Source organism: Semicossyphus pulcher, unplaced genomic scaffold, assembly GCF_022749685.1.
Source record: "Semicossyphus pulcher isolate SPU_LCO1_2020_fin unplaced genomic scaffold, fSemPul1.0.p SCAF_12, whole genome shotgun sequence".
Lineage (NCBI taxonomy): Eukaryota > Metazoa > Chordata > Actinopteri > Labriformes > Labridae > Semicossyphus > Semicossyphus pulcher.
In genome coordinates, this window is record NW_027211626.1 from 26,829,845 (window position 1) to 26,851,251 (window position 21,407).

At 42.6% G+C, this 21,407-nt stretch overlaps 1 protein-coding gene across 1 annotated transcript in view; it reads right to left on the bottom strand.

Annotated features, from left to right (window-relative positions):
• The window catches only part of dntt (deoxynucleotidyltransferase, terminal), a 108,475-nt gene that overhangs the window by 38,723 nt on the left and 48,345 nt on the right, over positions 1 to 21,407 (bottom strand). The window contains exons 8-10 of the mRNA XM_069659129.1: positions 17,274 to 17,376; positions 2,238 to 2,486; positions 1,714 to 1,797 (exon numbers count right to left, since the gene is read on the bottom strand). Of these exons, the coding sequence (XP_069515230.1) occupies positions 1,714 to 1,797; positions 2,238 to 2,486; positions 17,274 to 17,376 (436 nt within the window). The remainder of the gene's footprint in view (positions 1 to 1,713; positions 1,798 to 2,237; positions 2,487 to 17,273; positions 17,377 to 21,407) is intronic.

Genomic DNA, 21,407 nt, shown 5'->3' on the forward strand with positions numbered 1-21,407 from the left:
TAATAATCCAGTTTTAAGGCACTTCCTCGATGGCCTCACTTTTGAAACCAACAGGTAACATCCACCTCTTATATAAAGTCTTTGCTGCTAACACATTTTGAGGGACAAATGAAGAATCTTTTTTATGAACATATTAAAGAAAAGTTGTTGTATTGTCATACCTGTACCTGAACTGAATGTACCATTATTAGTCAGTGGTTGTATTTCATTTGTTTGTTTGTTTTTTGGCCAAATTTTGCAATCTGTCAATCGAATCTTTATCTGTTCTGACTGCTGCATTATTTAACTTTTTTATCTTTATTTTTAACACAGAAAAAAGTCACAACTGAAATAAGACATACGATTTTATATAAATAATTAACCAGATTTTGATCTTAAACTAACATTAACCAAAGTGCTTTCAAAGTGTCCCCGACCATTTCCCTGCAGCTCCAGCCACACATAAATGTAGTGTTTAAATTACTCGGTAAACATAATCCAGGCTGCAATTATGTTGTCACCACAGTGCAATTATGAAAACAGTTTACTTGTATTAATTATTTCTTGGAGACGCTCTCTCTCTCTCTGTGTTCTTTAGGAACAACTGAAGAGTTTGTGGTCTTAAAGCTTCACATACTGGAACAAAGCATTTTGCCTGTCTCCTCCCTCAGAGGTGTTTAAGACCACCTACTGTCTGTAAAACTGTACAGGAATTTAAAAAGGTATAGTGTCAAGTCCATCAGCTGCAGTGAGAGAATGTGACTGTTCTGAGCTCAGATGGCAAGATTAAAAACGGGAAAGTGAGGGCAACTACAACCTGCAAGGCAACACGTAAAGACAGACAGTTGTAGACATGGCAGCACGACTTTTAGCAAGTTCATCTCATGTAGTCTGAGATCAATGCAAGAGTAAAAAAATGAAAAGGCAGTTCAGTTTGACTTCAAGGCCACTCAGAATACATTGGGACGAATCATTGTGTGTACTTGACATGCATGTATTTAGTTGCTGGATTGTCCAGCCCGAAACACAAGCAGCTGCCTCGGTTCAGAAGTAAAAAAAGAAACTCCAAACTCCACAAACTGAAAGGCCTCTAATTAACTGTGGTGAATACAAGCAGACAGGAAAGCCTCTCACAGCCACAGGAATTGGTGAATTAAAGCTATGCATATAACAGTATGCCTTTTGGTTATTTGGCAATTTCACACACATCATAATACTGTGTGCCTGCAGTGGTACGGGAGCTACAGTGCCACCTTGTAAGTGAGTCTCAGCTCACTTTTGAGGCCTCTTTCCGAATTCCGAACACGTTTTAAGCTAAATAAATGAATACTCTTCTTCTGTTTGGTGGTTGTAAGGTGCTGCCGGGTCTGGGACATATTTAGCAACGGGACAGAAAACAGAGAAGTGGGTTACGCTGCAGAAGTGGTTTCAGCTGTTTCTATAGGTTTTTCTGTGTTTTTGTCTCCCCTATATCTGCTGCAAAAACTAAGATTGGAGTATGTTGCAACAGAAAATTCAAATTGACCACAGAAACTGTCTCTATGTCCATAATTATCAGTATGAATGTTCAAATATATCCGCAGTTAAGCAGTCAGCGGTTATATTTTACTCTGGAGCAAAGAGCAATGTTGGCGTACAATACAGTGTCTCTTGTTTAGTATAATACGATAAATAATCAGATTGATGTGAAGAAGGCAGTTGCAGTGTTTGTGCATCTAATGTTGCACTTCATACCTTGGTTTTGTCGTACAGGGCGTGGTTGTCCAGAAGCATCCGCCGCTCCATTCGAGCGTACCGCCTCAGGTCTCTCTCAAACTGCTGTGGAAGAAAAGAGTCAATAAAGTGAAAGTAAATATCTGTTTGTCTGTTTTTATGACACTGAAAGGAAAAAGTGATCCTTCTAGGTATTTCTTCCCCCTGAAGAACTGAATACCTGCTAATGGCTTCAAAAGGGGTCTGTTTACCCGATATCACAGATATTTTTTATAGATAATCGTACACTTTCAGCTGACTTTGTATCTTTAGGTCATCTCCACATATATCCACAGAGCAGGCTATGAATCTAATCCCTTTTTGGCAAAATAAAGACTAGCTGGACCTTGACCTTGATCTTGTGTCCGAGCAACATCCTGTAGCATGCTGTTGGCACACACACAAGAAGAACGATTGCTCATGAAACACAGTAACTCCAACATTTTTTCGACCCATGGAGTCCTGCAGCTACTGCTCACTGTCTGCCAGTGTGTAATCCTTCATACCCTGGAGCCGGTCCAGCCCAGCAGAGCAAAGGCATAGCGATCCATGGGTGGCGACACCAAGTCCACACGCACTGCCCTCCAGCCCCTGCTGTCCCCCTCTGCGATGTGCAGACCCCCCTCCACTTGGCTGCCCTCCAGCCGCAGGATTAGGAAGCACTTTGCAAAGTGGTCCATGGCCTCGAACCTGAGGCAGGGAAGCCTCGACATATCAAAGGTGGAGGCCTGGTAGTCAGTGAAGAGCAGAATGCCCTGGTGAAGAGAGAGAAGTATCATAGCGTGGATGATGGACGTTTGGCCTTTCTAGAACTTTTTCTTTTTAAAATGTTGCCCTGTCTCAGTGGCCTTACACTTCCTATTCAGATCATCTAGGTGTGCTTTAGGGTCAGATTTGCAGGTAATCAGTGCTGGGTAACGTACCTCTTAACGTTTCTGCGTTACCTCCTGAGAAAAGTAACACGTCAGATTACTTTTGCGTTACGAAAAATTAAACCCCCTTTGCAATTTTATACACGTGTGTTGTATTGTCAGGACGGCGTGTAGCCTGCTGTACGTCTACCTTTGAATGTATCGACTCTACCGTCGCTGCAGAGCCTCGTTTACCGCCCATAATCTGTAACTCTGTAGCCTGATAACAGGACTGACAGACGCAGTATAACCTTTACAGCTCTTTATGATGCTAACAGTCTGACAGTGACCTGGGCAGAGGCATACAGTATTAGGCACAGCTGTTTCCATGACAACAATACAACACAGGCTCTTAGTCCCACCAGTGTTGTGGAGCTGTGTTTAGCTGCAGATGCTTCTTCACATTTGAAGTCGAGCTGTTCACAGCTGACAAGCACTTCTCCTCCAGACACAGCTTACATTTCACCGTCATGTTGTTCTCGTCCCTTTCGCCCAAACATTCAGAATAATGTGAATATTTCCACAAAGTAAACGCTGTCCTCTCTGACAGCTCGCTAGCTAAATTAGCTCGCTACACATGCGCACTGACACAGCTGTGTTCACCTTCTGCTGGTGCGCAGCTACCTGCCAAGAAGGAGGAGAGAAACAGAAACAGAGCTTCAGGGAGTTTCTGTTTCTGTGGCGACAAAAGGAAAAGAGAAACACGGTGATTTATTTTTCAGTAACAGATTACTGTTTATGAGAAAGTTACTAAATAACAAAAAAGTAATCTGAGTACTCCAACGGATTACTTTGTGACGCATAATCCCAAGACTGCAGGTAATGGGCTCTGTGGTCAAGTTAGCAATAATAAATATGTAAATCCTAATAAAACAGACACATGGTTAAAATTGTAAAGCATTTGCAGTTCTGTAAGGTTATAGGGTTAGTTAGCCTGAATGTCGCTAAATCTTCCAGGCTGTCTGTGTGTAATTGCTGATCATTTTAATGTTTCCTTAAATCTGAGTTTGACGGAAAATTCATTTGTTAGGTAGTCTTAATGGAGCGATGCCTGTGAGCTAGTTCAGGCAGGCAACTCGAGCTGCAGTGATTTCACACTTGACATGCGTCATTCTCAACAATCACCTGACAAACACGTCCTCCTAATGTGGCAGGCTGTTTAAGCTGCAAGATTTCCAGTCTCAACCTCTGCTCTGTCTTTGCCACCGCTGCACCAGTACTGCGCTCATACTTTCAGTCCCACCACCCCCCCAGCTTCCACCTGCAGCCTCCGGCTAGGAGGGTTTAACATATGATCTCATCACTCCTCAAGTTTCTACATGTTAAATAAATCTGCGAGGAGTGATGAGGTCGGAGCCGAGACGCCAAGCTACCTTGTTAGCATTTCCTGTCTGCTGACCCATGTGACTTTCTTACCACTCTTCCTGCTGTTCTCCAGGATTTTCAACACCCATGACTTTTTCTATGAATGTATATTTTGTGTCTAAAGAGAGAGCGAGAGAGACAAACAGCCAACGGACAGACAAAGACAAAGAGGATGATTCAGGTCAGCTCTACATGTGATCAGAGAAGAGCAGAGCATCACGATCAGTGCGAATGAGACTGAGCTGGTATGTTGACCTCTTTGTTTGTCCAGGAATCACACCAGTCCATAAACATTATCTATAAAAATGAATAGCGGTATTGTTTGTAACACTTGCTGTTTAAATAGAATAATTACATGAATTAAAGTCGTGTAAATGAAACGAAGAAAAAGGGCGTTTTGGTTTTTGGCAGTGTGACTTTAAGGAGGACAGCCAGAGGATCTTTTTTCAAGCGAGCACCCGGGGGCCCTGACAGCTAAAAGACGGTCACTTTCATCTTCAGCCCAGACTTCAGAGCAGCCAGAAAGTGCTGATCCTCTTCCTAGCAGAGGATCAGAGCCTGTACAGAAGGTTAAAAGTACTGAAGTTTAACCCAAAAGCAAGATGTTGATCATCCTTAAATACATCAAATAAATCCATTTATCAATTTCCAAAAGAAGACACCAAACTAGCGATGGAATATTGGGTCCAAAGCAGTGAGGATGCTGTCAGACCCGACTCATGCCTTCTTACCATAATACAGATGAGAGGATACTTAAAGCCTGCATGGTTGTATCTGTATGTTTAATTACTGGAACACTGCTCCAGGTTTAATCTGCATCCAAAAGCATAATTTCAGTTCAATCTTAATTATTTCGTGGTGTAAGTTGTCCATCAGATCCTTTTTTGAGTTGCAGAAAGTTTGAGGAAATTCAGCCCTCTACATCTGCCAAAAAACTGATGTCATTTTCATCACCGAGTCAAAGGTTTTACTGAAGAATTGGCTGAATATTGTCAGCCTGGCAGACCAGCAGCACTCTCTCTCCCTCTGCCAGACCAGCCTGAAGTACAACAAAGTCACTCATTCTGTTCTGTGGCAGGTTGGGAGGGAATACAGCTACAGAGAGACCTGCTTAGTTGAAAGCACTGTGGGATGATTTGTAGCCATATGCTGTAGTTTGAAGCAGCAGCTGTAACACAGAGCACCTCCCTAACTCCGGATCCATCACAGGATCATTAAAATCTCAACACAGATCGTGTCAGTGCTGCTGTACTTACAGAAACCTGACTGCTATTCTTACAAATGTTATTCATCTCAATGAAAACCAGATTCTTCATAATCTTGGAGATTAAAGGAGGCTTAGAAAAAGGCCTTAAGGTAGATTAAGTTTTTTGTTCAAGGTGATGTTTAGTTTAGCAAGGTTCGAATGTTGCCATCTGTGAGGGAGCATAGTGATGAGATGAAATTCCTCTTAAACGTAACTAAAAAGTCTCTATCTATCGCCGAATGAGGTAACACAATGGTGATGAGCCTATGGCCCACTAATGAAAGCCTTTGAATTTGCAGTATTATAGACTGGGTGTCTGTGGTGACTTTCATGTAAAAAATCACAAGCGGCGCCCAGTTAGTGACGCGTTTTCCATCAGCCAGCAGTGTTCGGTCTGCCAGAGAGGGTAGGCGGAGCTAAGCGGCTGCTTTTCAGGTCTCTGCAAGTGTTGCGAGTAAACAGTAATCTACTATGGCTGAACAAACAAAGAAAAGATGGATGACTACAGATACAACTTCAACAATAAGTGAAAATCCAAAGAAAAAGAAACAAATTTGACGCTCAGATGAAGCAAACAGTCTGAAAAGGAAAGCGACCGTCAGCCAGGAAAATCAGTTACAGAGTTTCAACCGGAGCCAACCGTGGACGTCACACAGTGTGCTCCTGCAATTACTGTTTAACACCATAGTTGCCGCCAAAGAGAACGAAGTTGAAATCTTCGAGATTACAACTTTAACCATCGTGTCTTTGTATTGCTGCACGTCCAAATTATTTTTTCACTTATTGTGCCCACTAGTGACGGGCCTCTAGGAATGGCATGGTGGTTTGTCTGTCCGGCAGTGAACTACTTTTGTTCACACTGAAATATCTCAACAACTGTTGATGGATTGACACAATTCTTTTTTACATTCACAGACAATGAAACCCTGATGACTCTGGGGATGTCCGGACTCAGCAGGTCAAAGTTTTAACACATACATTAAAAGATTAGAATAGTTGGTATAAAAATGGCCACATGATTTAGTCAGAAGGTCAGATTTGGTCTGTGGGCAAATATATGCTGCTGTCACTGCTCAGCCTTAAATACACCAACACTTTAAACAACTTTTAAATCACTTTATACTTAAATCAAGATTTTGGATGAGGTTACTATTTATAAGACTAAATCTAGATACACAGCTGCTCTTGTGTGTGCAGTGTGTTATCTGCCATGACCGAGATGCTAACTTTAGCTTGGTTAGCATTACAAGCTAGCAGGCTGTTAGTGAGGTATTTGCTTCCTCAAAATTTCACTGTTTCACCAGAGCTAACCTCCCTCCTAACACCATGTCCTTACAGCAAGCAAGTGTCCGACCATGGCGTCTCAATCAGTTAAGACACTATGACATCAGCCCTCCATGTTTGCTGGGTTATTTTTGTTCCTGTAAAGAGATTGGTTGCTTTCAATTTTCATATTGTTGAACTTTACTATTCGCACAAGTCAAAACTGAAAAACTTCCAAGCGATCACTGATGTCTCCGTAGTGGTTTGCAGTAAACAAGTCCGGGCATGTCTCCCTCACTGCCGCGTTTCAGGGCGATGCGCTGAATCGTGCTGTGTTCAGGAGCGCTCAGAAATGTGAGTGATCAGACATAATTTTTACATATTTTTAAAGATCGATCTCGGGATTTATGAATCGATATTGGGTCATTCAAATGAGAATCGATTCAAATTGGAAAAATCGATTTTTTAAACCCAGCCCTATAAAAGACTGACTGAAGCTAGATTGGACCGAGTTTTAGGGCCACCTTACACCAAACCATCGAGGTGACATCACAACATCAGCAAAACTCTCATGACTCTATTCTGCCTTTGGAAAACTGTCTGCAAACATTGAAAGTGCTCAGATACTCATTTGGTCAAAGGCCAGAATGAGGCTGTACTTAGGCACTGTCTTGTTTCAAGCTAAATGCTAACATTAGCAGGGGTTTACTATGGTGATGGTCAGCAGGTATAACGTTTTTCATCCCATGCAAACATTTGCTCATTAGCTATTAACAATAAAGAACATCTGAGGCTGACAGGAAGTTGTTAAACTTGGTTCGGGGGTGATTAACCTTTAATGTAGGGCTGCAAATCCAGTCATCTTGATTAGTCAAATGAAGCTTGAAAAATCAACTGTGACTTTCATCATGGCTGGGAATAAAGGAAGCCATAGGGCTATGGATGCCAGCCACTGTGTGAAGATCTGCACAGACTTGTCATCAGTCTGATGTGAGCCCCGAGTGGTGGAAAAGAAGACGGCTAAGTGTTAGATCCAATAGAGAGACGAGCCTCCAGTCAGCCGTAGTACATGGCTCAAGCCCATTCCCTGGTAAATGGTTCCACTCCTTAGATAATGGAAATCTCTGCCAAGTAAGATGTCAGTTTGTTGAAGAGAGAGAAGAAGAGAGGGCCACTGATGAGAAACAAAGCCGTTAGTGGAGAACAGAGTGAAATGGAGTGAGTGTAAGAGAGTTAGAGAAAAGCGTTCAACCTGTGAGAGAAAGTGAGAAATAGGTGGACAAGGAGAAAAAAAAAAAGACAGAGAGGCTGTGAATTGATTTCCTTCGGGCTGATTATGCTTCTCCCTGGATGTGGGAGTGTTAAGACGATTAAGATTACAAATTGTCAATTTAATTCCAGCGCTAGGCGTAATTGTTAGGATACTACTCTCCTCTCAGTGGCCATAAATCTGCCGCACTCTCCTTAAAGAGCAATAATTGGTGAAGCAAGTGCAGCGAGCAGACACTCCGCCTGTCCAGCCAGTGACCGAGGTTAATCACAAAACATTAAACACCTAGTCAGCACAGCCAGCATAGCCGCTACTGCTAACCCTTGGAGTTATCAGACGAGGGCAGCGCTTCCTCTGACAAAGGGGTACAGAGTGAAAACCTAGAGTGGCACACAGGAAGCAGATGTCAAGTAAATCACTAGCCCCCTCCTCACTTCTCCTCCTCAGGGTCTGAATCGTTTTCACTGCAGTCACAGACTAAATTCTTAAAGGCACCCTCTGTTGCACCCTTAGACCACTCTCCCTCTGCAATTACAGATAACTATTCACCTCCCAGTGGAGAGCAGGCAGAGGGATCTTAAAGATCCCTTTACGTTCAGCAATAGCTTAGCTAAAGGCAGCGACAGCTCCCACTTAGATAATGAGGTCAGAATGACAGCATTAAAGCGCTTAAACACTGACTAATCTGAAATTAAAATCCCCGGGAGCCACACTTGAGACGAGTTGAAGGAGAAGGTCTCAGACCCGTCTCATCCACCAGGCCGCAAATGTAGGTCACGTCTTATTTAGGCGGATATTTTAGGTCCTCCTGGAAGACCATTCCTTTTAGCCCTGAATCATTGTGATGCCTTCAGAGAGAAGTATTAATGAGTTATGGCCACAGCACCACAGACCATTAAGTAGCTGAATATGGATGCCCTTTTAAAGGGTTTGCAGCCCCGCTGCCTACACACACTCTGTCTCTCTTTCTGTCTGACACACATACAGTGCGCTCACAAATCCCGCATAAAAACAGGATGTCATCAAGTTCCCTGTCTCAGCATCACCGGAGGCTGTTTAGCCCAATAGCGCTCTGTAATCATCTCCCACGCAGCAGGTAATGTCAGCGAGCATCTGAGAGTAAGCTTATTCCAGCAGAACTGTTTACTGAGGGAATTACAGAGGAGGACAGCGGGAAGATAATCTTTCCCCCAAAGCTTCGCCTCTTGAGCGCTGAAAGAAAAAAGGATCACGGCTTTACAAATTGTGATCTGAAGTCTGAGCTTTCATTTTTTCTACTTGAAAATGTGTTCTTTGATTGGGGAGCTCCACCGGACAAAAGGGACCAAGTTTGTATCCCTAACATTCATAGGGGACACACGGAAATCTGATCCGTCACAGACGCTTGTAGTGATACTGTCCACTTGTGATTTGCATACCTAAGAATTCCTGATTCATACATCATAAAGAGCACAGATCGCAGCATTTTCATGCAAGTGCGCCTCATCTGAAAGGACTGAGGGTATAATACAGACATGAAGGAGTAGCATGTTTATGGATTAGTTGGGATGCTCACATCACGTTGTTTGATTGTAGCCTCATGTGTTGCAAATGCAAAATGCAAGGTTAGGTTCAGGCTTCTTATATGATATTACACACCTGTAAATCTTCCCCCAAACACAGACGCATAGCAAAGACGCACTTAAACCTACTGTGAAGAGTTTTTAATTGGTGATGAAACAGACTAAAGTTAACACTAATGCCTCTTTGTGAATTACAAAAGCTAACCAGATATTATTGCACAGGAGGGTATCTTTTAGGGTCCAATCTTGTCCGTTTACCGTGATATCGTGAGATAGAATTAGTCAAAGATCTAGTGTGTAATCTTGCAGATATTGTCCATAATTTTATGCATTTATTCCAGTATAAAGAGAGATGAGAGGTCGCAGCAGCCACCTGCATTTCGAGGACCGGCTCGATGGTGTCGGGACGCGAGGCGCTCTGATCTCATCTCTCATTCTCTGTGACTCACACAACGAGACTTCAAACCAAGCCTTCAAGACGCAGATTAGCGTGCGTTAGCCGGGACCATACGAACCACGCTTTGACTTTGATTCTGAGCTTCGCCAGAATAAAAGAGACTGATAGCTGAAATTAAAGTGCAGCGGTTTGTGTGTCCTCTCAATGTCAGTCATCGCAGCCCTCAGTGCTCAGATTGTATTTGGATCTCAGAGTGACTAACTCTATGTGACTGCAAAATAACCCCACAGCTGTATGGGCAGCTCCGCCTGAATCACTTATTCAACCACAGGGAAAACTCTGCCATCCCTAACCACATTGACTCAGACCAAATCGGAACAATAAAAGCCCGAGCTGAATCACATTACAGAGGTGGAAATGCATACAAAGCTCGGCCTTCAGGAAGCAGCACTTCTACAGTGTTTGGAGACAGACATGATAGATGGATGGAGGATGAAACATGGGCCTCTCCTTCTCTCCGTTGCTATTACCAGGGCAAGGCTGAATCTCATCTGTCTGCCACAGAAGCTGGTGGCTGACCTTGCCTCTGCCCCCAAGTTATGCTTTCAGAATATCAGCAGGAGGGGCAGGGAGTGGGGGAGAAAAAATGATGAACCCTTTTTTACAAGGACGTTTCTGGATAGATGTATTTTTAACTCCCTGCAGGCTGGAGAGGGGGTGCAGGGACGACTCCTGATATTAGTCCTGAGTGAAGACACGTGGGCCCCCGGGGGCTTGATTGCAGATGACAAGGTTACACGACTTAGAGTCAACCTCTGCTAGCCCCACTTAATCATTGTCTCTTGTGTCCTCGTCCCTGCAGACCGGCCCCCTCTGCAGTCCTCGTCCATCCATCCAGCTGAGAAGAAAGCTTCCGGTCGTATCCCGTGGTAAGCTCCTAAAGCCTTCTTTAACACCTGCCCTTCCTGCCTAATTCACCGCCTCCTTATCACCGTCTATTCACTCACACTTTCGCACCTTCACCTTGTCCCCTCTACCTAGTAACTGACTGCAAGTGTTGAGAGCTCACGGTGATACAGTGAGAAGGAGGTAATTATCATCAGGATGGTCCTCTGAAGGAGCGGAGGCCCTGTGGAGGTGTGGGGGTGTTAGAGGGGACGGAGGGATTTATTTTTAAACCCAGAGATGACAAAAGGAAGCCGACAGCTAGACTAGACAGCGCGGTCCTGCTCTTCATCAAACACTTGTCTCCTCTCATGACCCTCTTCAACGACTCATTTATCTGAGGAAGGAAACTGTGTTGACAGAGAAAAAGTCCTTTCACTCCTTCTCCCTGGCTGTTTTATTATAGAATCTCATGTACTGCACATTTTGAAAGTGATATTGTACATAATGTATTTCCATCGATCTTTGGAGATCCAGTTTTTCTAAGATGTTTTGTCATTATGTTGAATTTTATAAAGTATCAACTCTGCATGGTATTAGTTAGGACTCTATTTTGCCAAGTTTAAGCCGCTCTGAAGGCAGACAAAGGCTGAATCCAAATGACTGCCCTCTGGACTTCTGAATGGAACACTCACGGACATGACCTGATTTATACTTTCATGAAATCCATGCACAGCCTTCACTGTACCTGAGCCTGCCCTGCACCATTGTGAGCATTTATACTAGTCCACAAAACACAGGTTGGCTGAGCTATTCCACAGTGTTGAGCTTTTTCTGCCTTCATTGTGTAACATCGGGCTCTGAAATTCAGCAGAGTAAATAAATGTAAACAGCAGCAACTTCAACTGAAATAAATACGACACAGAAAATATGTGAACACAGTGAGCCATCAATAATAAACACAGGGCTAACATTCAGTCCATCTGGTTATGTTCGGCCAGTGTTGGGGGGTAACTATTATAAAGTAATCCGTTAGAGTACTCGGGTTACTATTTTGTTGTAACGAGTTGTAATGTAACACGTTAGTTCTGCAGTTCAAGTAATCCTTTCATAAACAGTCATCTGTTACTGGAAAATACATTTCTGTTTCTCTCCTCCTTCTTGGCAGGTAGCTGCGTACCAGCAGAAGGTAAACACAGTTGTGTCAGTGCGCATGTGTAGCTAGCTAACTCAGCTAGCGAGCTGTCAGAGAGGACAGCGTTTACTTTGTGGAAATATTCACATTATTCTGAATGTTTGGGTGAAAGGGACGAGAACAACATGACGGTGAAATGTAAGCAGTGTCTGGAGGAGAAGTGTTCATCAGCTGTGAAGAGCTCGACTTCAAATGTGAAGAAGCATCTGCAGCTAAACACAGCTCCACAACACTGGTTGGACTAAGAGCCCGTGTTGTATTGTTGTCATGGAAACAGCTGTGCCTAATACTGTATGCCTCTGCCCAGGTCACTGTCAGACTGTTAGCATCATAAAGAGCTATAAAGGTTATACTGCGTCTGTCATTCCTGTTATCAGGCTGCAGATTATGGGCCGTAAATGAGGCTCTGCAATGACGGTAGAGTCGACACATTCAAAGGTAGACGTACAGCAGGCTACACGCCGTCCTGACAATACAACACACAAGTGTAACAAGTCACAAAGGGGGTTCATTTTTGGTAACGCAAAAGTGATCTAACATGTTACTTTACTCAGGAGGTAACGCAGTAACGAGTTAGTTTTGAAAGTCACCAGGATTACTTGGGTAGGTGAAGTGAAAAGATTATGGTTTGTTTTTTAGTAAGTACTAATATGTAACAACTCCTTAGAGGCAGTCAAATCAAATCAAACTCCTGACCTGGATGTAAGTCCAGACCCTTGTGTTTGACTCTTTTACCTTCTTCAACCACCACTCCGGGCTCGAACTCTTCATATTAGGATACCTGATTCAACAGCACAGTAAACCATAAGCTCAAGGAAAGCGTCCACAAATGAAGCAAAAGGGGGACCTAATGTGTCACATTATAAAAAGTTTGGCCGCTGACCAAGCTGCTGTATTTGACAAGCTGGAAATGAGAGCAGGCTGTCTGAGCTATGGAGGGAGCCAGAGACTCTACCTTACACAAACCTCATCATTATAAAGGATCACTGAATCAGACAGAGAAGACTCACGTTGTGTACTAAACAACACCTCTGCCCCTGCACTTACTGCTACAAGGGGATGGAAGGGAGGAAGGCAGATTAAAAAGAAGGAAGCATTCAGGTCATTTTGCTGAGAAGGTGGACGGCATCCGGACTAACACAAACCCACGACTCTTTCAATGTGTGCATCACAGTCTAGTAAAAACGATGCATCTTTCATCAGACTTTGTATTAATTGGTTACTTAAAACTTTCCTGACTTTAGCTTCAAGTCATTCTTAAGTGGAGTGAAGCTACACCTGAGTGAACCTATTTCGGGGCAGACGTTTGAACAAAGTTTTGCAGAAATCCGTAACATATTCTTAACTATTAATAATGTTATAAGTTCAACCTTGTTTCTCTTTATGTGGACATGTGTGTGAAAGCTAATTTAGTCTGCATGTTTGATGTAAAATACAGGACAAACATTGATTAATGTCTGCCAGTTATCAAACTACATAACAACTTTCCTCCTTTGTGCTGTCAGTGACGTGTCCCCTCACACACTTGTAAGGCCAGAGGTCTGCAGCAGGTGAAAGCAGTTGGTGTGAATATGAACCTGCTGTTTGCACGACTGTGATTAAGACCTCAGTTTAATGTAATCAAATAAATTTGTGTTTACAAGCTCTGAGCTTTAATTAAACACTTCTGGAGCACACTGATATGTGTCACATTAATGTGATATTAGCAGCAAATAATTGTCATCATTTGAGTGGAACCAATAATTAAACCATTGTGTGGATGTAAACAAAGGCTGCTGTTCACATTGTGTTTTATCTCTCACTGACACATTTCTCACTTTCTTCTGTCTTTTTTTTTTTTTAAATCAGTCTCTATCCCTCCGTCTGTCTGTCTCTTCATCCTCTGCTTCTCCTCTCCACTCACCCACCGCTCTTTTTACCCCTTTTCCCATTAAAGGCTCCATTTTTCCATTACAGGGCTGCAGATGGTCCTTGAAAGCCAGGCCAAACGTTCTTAAAGTAACCCACTGAATGGTGCTATTGCTCTTTTACCTGATTCACTCACCTTTTCACAATATCTTTCCATTAAAGGCCACTAAATTGGCAGAACCATGAACCACTTCTCCCTCTAACTGTTATTAAAAAAGGGCTGCCGTGAGTTTCCAGGGACCCTGTTCTAAATGATGGAAAAGTGACCAACTCGATTTTATGCCGTATTATTGAAACATGCTGCATGCACTGCAGTCAGAGACGTGCGCTGATTGTACGCTCTTTATATTTTCCTTTAGAAGGTCTTGCACTGTCTTACCGTGCAAATAACTAATAACCTCTTTATGAGGTTTTATCGGAAAACCTATCAGTGCTTTCAAATTAAAAGTAACAGAATAATTATCCATGATCACCAGGAAAATATTTCACAGCAACTTGTTCCGTCCAGTAGCACTGCAGCACACTTCATTGTTAGCCATCAGTCATATTGTTGCTGATGTAAATATTTCTTTCTCTGTCTCTAGTATGACCCTCCACCTCCCCATCACCGCCCGATCTTCATCATCTCATCAGCCTCAGACGACATCATCAGCCGACACCTCTGCCACCAGTGTCCGGACTCCATGGGGGGATATATCAATCTGCTGCTCAGGGCAGACACCCTTCAATCACCTCATCTCCCCGTAGAGTCCAAGCGCTAAAGACTTCTGACAATATCTTCCACATGAGCTTTGAATGATGAATTTATCATTCATTTATTTACTTGTCTCTCCTGGTTGAACTACCAATTACCAAATTAGTGCTTATTCCAATCAGGAGAGACTTCATCATTAGTTGTGAATGTGTCTGTGAATGTTTGCAGTCATCCAGGTCACGGTAATTCGGAGCTTAATCCAAAAGGCAACTGGACTTGGTTGAAGTTCTTGAAGACGTTTCACCTCTCATCCGAAAGGCATCTTCAGTTCTACACTGACTGGTGGACAGAGCTAGAGACATCAGCCTCTGTAGGTCATTAGTCTAGTGGAGTCAACAATTATTCATTTCACAAGTTTTGAAAAGAATGAGAATCTGCAAAGTCTGCAAAGATTAGACCCCATTGTGATGTCTTTATGAATTCAAAAGCGAAAGTGAGGCAGACACCAGGATAAGATGGAGTCTAGACACTGGTGGTGGTGGTGGTGGTGAAGGAAGGATGGATGCAGGATGAGATGAGGACTGGAAGGAGCTGAATTTGGAGACTGAAGAAGGGAGTGGAGGAGGGCAGCAACAGAGAGGAGAACAGATTTAAGTTTGACTGCAGCAGGATGATTGGCTGATTAAAGTCGTGGCAAAATCTGGTTGGTTAAATAATTCCTCTCTACTACAGAGTAGAGGCCCATGAGACAAGTGGGAAGAGAGAGGGAGTGAGAGAGTTATTTAAATTATTGAATGGATGATATGAAACTCTTCCTGCTTAAGCTCATGCTGAGCTTCATTAAAACACAAACCACTATCTTTTTAAATAAACTGCAAAGAAGTTCCATTATTTACAGTCATGGCCAAAAATATTGGCACCCCTGCAATCATTTTGTCCTGTCCATTTTTGGAGTTCTTTGTAGAATCAGATTTGGCTTTTTTTCTCTGCTGTTTTGAGTTGTTCCAATGCAAACAAAAGAAATAAACATGTGAATACCAAAGCATTTGTAATTGCAACAATTTTCTGGGAGAAGTGGTGCATTATCTGACAGAAGTGCAGGGGTGCCAATTTTTTTGGCCATGACTGTAAGTAACATATGTAATTATTAAAGTTATAATCTCGAGGAATTTCAGTTTCGTTCTCTTTGGCGGCACCTCTGGCGATAAACGGTAATTTCAGGAGCACACTTCCCAGATATCCAGACAGTGCTGCATGTGTGACGTCCACGGTTGGCTCCGGTTGTAACTCTTGATTTTCCTGGCTGACGTTCGCTTTCCTTTTCAGACCGTTTGCCTTCATCTGAGAGTCCAATTTGTTTCTTTTTCTTTGGATTTTCACTTATTTTTGAAGTTGTATCTGTAGTCATCCATCTTTTCTTTGTTTGTTCAGCCATAGTAGATTACTGTTTACTCGCAACACTTGCAGAAACCGGAAAAGCAGCTGCTTAGCTCCGCCTACCCTCTCTGGCAGACCAACCACTGCTGGATGACGGGAAACGCGTCACACACGCTTGTGATTTTTCCGCGAAAGGCGCACCACCCAGACACCGTGTCTATAATACTGTAAAGGCTTTCATCAGTGGGCCATAGGTTCAATCACCACGTGTTACCTCATTCGGTGATAGATAGAGACTTAACAGACGTTTATTTACATGAAAATCTTCAAGATCATTACTTTAAGTTAGGTATTGTAAAAATGCAAAAGTTTCCCATTTAGCTTTATTTTGATTGTCCAACCGGTTGTTGCTTTTAATCGCTTACCTAACCGCTGTTTTTAAAGTCTTATCAGACATTTACCAGATGTAATAATTATCATGAGCTCGCTGGCTGACCCCTGCACTTGCAACGCTGATGCTACGGGGGTGCCTAGATTGTCATATTTAAAGCTTATAGGGCCACATTAAACATTATTGCAGGGCTATAATTGGAGATTTTAGTTTCGTAATCTGACAACATCAAATGGTGTCAGTTGAAGTCTACGGTTGTACTGTAGGCTGTAGTTTATGGTTACAATGTTACACTTTCATTAAGCAAAACTTTTGTCCAAAGCGCCGAACATCTGAGAGTTAAAACAAGACAAGCAACGACTGAGACAGGAGGGAACGACGTCAGTAAGAGCCAACAAACAGCTTCAAGTGAGATCAGACACTGGTGCTGACAGGCAGAGCACAGGGCATTTTTTATATTATATATATTCATGTTATTTATTTATTTTCAGCAACATCAATGAGGCTGTGATGACAATGATCTCAGTCTTGGATAGAGTGAGCTGAAGGTGGCGTTCTTTCATCCATTTGGAGATATCGGCAAGGCCTGGTGGCAATGACAGGAAGAGCTGGGTATCGTCCGCATATGGTATGAGAAACCATGGGAGCGGATGATTATGTCATACAGGATTGCAGTATTTTGTACCCTGATGTTATTGAATCTTTTTAACAACTTTTTAACAAGAGAACAAAAGTTGGATGTGTTTATGTTCACATATTAAAGCTCTGATAGCCACATGGTCCCCGAAGTTTTACTTTCTTAAACTCTTAACCACTTTGTGTTCTGAACTCCAACTTAATATGAATATAATTACAATAGCACGCATCACAACAGGATATTCTGCAGTGCACTGTTAATCTATCATCATGTCCTTCATATTTTCCAAAGCCTGTAATAAATCCTTCAAGGAGCTGTTTTTATAAAAATGCTGCTAACTAATTATATACATTTTAGGGAAAACAACATTTTCTTCACAAATGATGCCTCAGCACTGTCATTACTTCACATTAGTGCAGAGAAAGATAACAACATACTTACTTGCTTTGTCAGTCTGTTAATAATCCTCGGTATCAGACTCGTCTCCTTCCCCAGCTCCGGCGTGGTCACGATAAAGTCGACGTCATGACCAAACTCCTTCCCCCTGCAGATAAAGACACTGTTACACACTCACCCTGTCAGGAAACAGAGAAATCATCTCCATCAGCCGGCAGTGATGAAGAGGGAAGGTGGCAGACGGAGCTATTAAAAGCACAGGCCACACTAATGCTCTGACTATTTTTTCCATTATTCAAACAATAATTCAAACAATAATTTGTCCTGAGTTCTGAAGTCTAAAAGCTCCTTTTTGTTGCCTCAGCTGTCGGAGTCTTTATGAGCATCATCCCTTTCTACCTGGATCAGTGTGGTAAAGCAGACCCATATGGAGCCTGGCTGCGCTTCACAATGCTTTTTCTTTGTCAGCACGACTGCAGCACTGTAGGTGATTATCAAGTGATTATCAGGCAGGAACAGGAACAGTGAAAAGCTCAGCAGAGATTTAAAAGATATGTACACAGAAGGCATGACAAAGCTGCAGCCCACTGAACCAGGTACAGCTCACAGTGTTCAAATCATTAACAGTGATGTCTCCATTTCTGAGGAGGCAGCTTGAGATGACTGATGTCTGATAATCTGCAGCAGCAGCCCTTTCACACAGCGGGGATCAGAACACTGAGGTTTGTTACTATGAGTTAGATTTATTGTCTTTTTAATGCAGAGTATTTACTGAAGCTGCTTTGAGGACAACACTGTCACATTTTGGAAGGTGACCATATTTTCACACCCCTAAACTCGGACCCTAAAGTGAGCCACCGGCCTTTTCATCAGGATGTTTTTTTTGCATGCATTCAACACCATGAAAGCCACAGAGTTTCTGTGTAGGAAAATGTCAAGACTGTCTGCCCCTAAAACTTTACAGAGTCACCCTTTCACACACGTCACCTCACAGTGGGAGATTTTAATTTCAGCGTCGGCCCTCACAGCCAGAAGCTCCCTAATCTCTTAAGCTCTCCATTTTGCAGACATTTGTTATTGACGTCTCGTTAATGATCCTTCTTCTTCAACCTCTGATGTTTTTAACCATCCTGTTATGTTTCACACTGTTGGCGTGATACAAACATCATCATCCCGCCCACTCACTCACAGCTCACCCTGAATTCTTGTAGACATTTCACCAGGACGCTGGCAGGAAAATGTCTGCACAAAGTTGGGGTGAAAGATTTGGCCGTTTGTGTTCACGTATGCAGTGCATGAGTGATAGGGCCTACTGACAAGCAAAGGCCTACAGACAAGTTCAGTCACATTGTTAATTGTTTGTTCTTTAATTTGGTTAAGTAATTATGAGTGGGACAGAACATGATAAAGATCTATTTAAGCCATGAAATGATGTGATATATTATCATAATTATGGTGACAACTTTGAAGTGAATTTGAATGTTGAAAACCGAGAAGGTTGTTTTTTTACAGAAGTTTGTGAGGACCAATGACTGCATATATAGCTGGACGACGCGTCTCCATCTGCTCCCATTGTACTAAAGTGATAGGCGCTGCCATCTTGCGATGGTGACGTCATATGGAGCCAGAGACTGCACAGTAGAGATCGGCGAGTGAAACGGCCGTAGCCACTTCCGCTAACCCAAACACACACTTAACTTACTGAAAACACAGCAGGGATCCCGCATGCCGGCGTGTTTAACAGCAGAACAGCTTCTTGTGTTGGTCTGAGGTTAACGTTCACAGGTATGGAAACTTCTGTAGTGATTGTTTTAGTTACGTTTCCACTCGCGGATCGTCCTCCACTCTGCTCACCCAGAACTGATCAGCTGCAGGAGCCAAATTTGTCAACTGAGCTGTCAATCATCATTTTGACAGCATCAAATAACTAATTAAAAATAAACTTGTGATAAAAATGAACACTTGGACGTAATCAGCATGATAATAACTGATTTTATAGTTTGACTCATGTCCAATCTGTTAACATGGAGGAGGCGTGCTTTATGACCTATACTGCAGCCAGTCAGCAGGGGGCGATAGAGAGGGTTTGGCTTCACTTTAGGGACCTTTCATGTCGGCCATCTTTTTATACAGTCTATGGTTCGGACTCAAGAACCAGACCTAGAAACAAGGAAATTCTTTATCTGTTGTCTAACAGCAGCTACTGGGTTATAAAATACGCTGTTTTACTTTTAAATAATCCAATGTCCCTCCAGATGTTCTTTATCTACTGTCATTTCAGTCCCTGATCAATAAAGTGGTGAAATGATACCCATTTGTCAGACTACATACATTCAAAGTAATTTCATCCCAGAAAAATAAAATATGTCATTATCCTTTTAACAGCATTTGAGTTTCCACCCTGAGCGTGACGTCAGGGGAAAATAAACTCTTTGAGAATGTGGGGAATTTGCATTCACACAAGACAACAAGAAAAGAGTTTCTTTCAAAAATGAAAGTGTAAAGACGTCAGTGAATGTTTGCACCTGTCTCAGGTGTTTCCCTGCCTTTCACTCAGTGCATGCTGAAACAGGCTGATGAAAAGAAACAGGTTCCTTTGTTTTCATTCTCCTGAAACCAGCCATGGAAGTGAAATCAATGCAGACACAAAGACAAGAACAAACAGTCACCAGTCAGACTCCCTGTATGTGAAATACAGCAGCTTGGTCAGTGGCCAAACGCTTTAAAACGTGACACTGTTGGCACCCCTGTAGCACCCTTTACTTCACACTGTCCTTACGCCTGTTGTGTGAATGTGCCCTGTGAAGAGCACGAATGTCCACTTGTGGTGCTGACAGGTCAAATGAGACTTTTATCCAGTACACCAGGGTTTAATCATAGTGTGAAAATTAAAGTCAGTGTTGACTTAGTTGAATCCTTTTTAAGTCACATAAAGTATGTGCTAAAGTTATTTTCAGTACAGTACCAAACCACACCAAACAGAACCAGCTAGTTTTGGCCAATGAACATGACCCAACTAGAAAAAGATACTAGGTGCTCACGGCAGCAGGTTGTTAAACTCCTATTTATTTAACATGCTGAGACCATCAATTCCTTTTCCAAAAACTTTTCCTACTGATTATTTATGGCAACACTTGTTCTCATAATGATAACTTCTATCTAATATTTATGAAAATACATTGTTCATGTTTACTATGTATGGGAATGCTTTTTCATTGTGATTCATTAATATTTATGTATTTATTCATAAGCTGGTGTAGTTCAGCCTCCAGGCCACTTGACGATATATAAGTGAACCTCACCTAACATTCTGTTTCATGACTCCTCCTAGCCACGCCCTGAGGAAAACCCGATGAGGGTGGAAACCGGTCGGCGTTTACTCCTGTAATATTGATGTTTTTTACCAGAGATGCCCTGATTTGTTCTGAAATGTTAAAAGTTTGTCAGCAAATATATGTTAACCTTGCTGACAAACATCTGTAACTTAATGTTAAAAGAAGTGAATGTAGACTGCTGCTTCAGCCTCAGTGTGACCTGCCATAGGGCCAGGCATCATGTCTGACTTATCAAAAATAGCAACCCTTTGAATTGATGTGAAAATTCACTATTTACACAATAATGACATAAGCACCAGTGTCACAGCTAACAAGGCAGAGTGAGAAAAAATGTTGGGGGTGACGTGTCTCCAAAGAAGCCCCCGTGTTTGATCTCTCCTCGTCACCTCTAACTACCGAGTGACGGCAGCGCAGCATTAAAGACAGGCTGTGAATGGCTTGTGGGGAAGCTTCAAAGGTCAGTGTGGCTAATTCAGGGAGCAAGGAAGTATTAGAAAGCAGCCATTAGAGCTCCACCAGGCATGATAATGTTAATGGCTAGCGTTAGCAGCTGAGAGCGTATACCCCTGTGGCTCTAACAGAGTCAGTGCCACGCTTAGGTCCACTCAGCAGCTGCTGCTTTAGTCACTGTGACTGTACGTCATTTATTCTCATCTAAAATAGAAAATAGAATAGAAGGTGTGGGAGAGCTTGTATTCATACTCAGTGGTTTTTATGTCAGCCTTAAAGTGGGAGGTTGACACTGCTGTAATGAGTCGACTAGTAGGACAGAGCTATCTGAGACTGCATCACAGATTTCCATCTGCTGAATGAGCAACTTTCCCCGAAACCTCCCAACACTTTT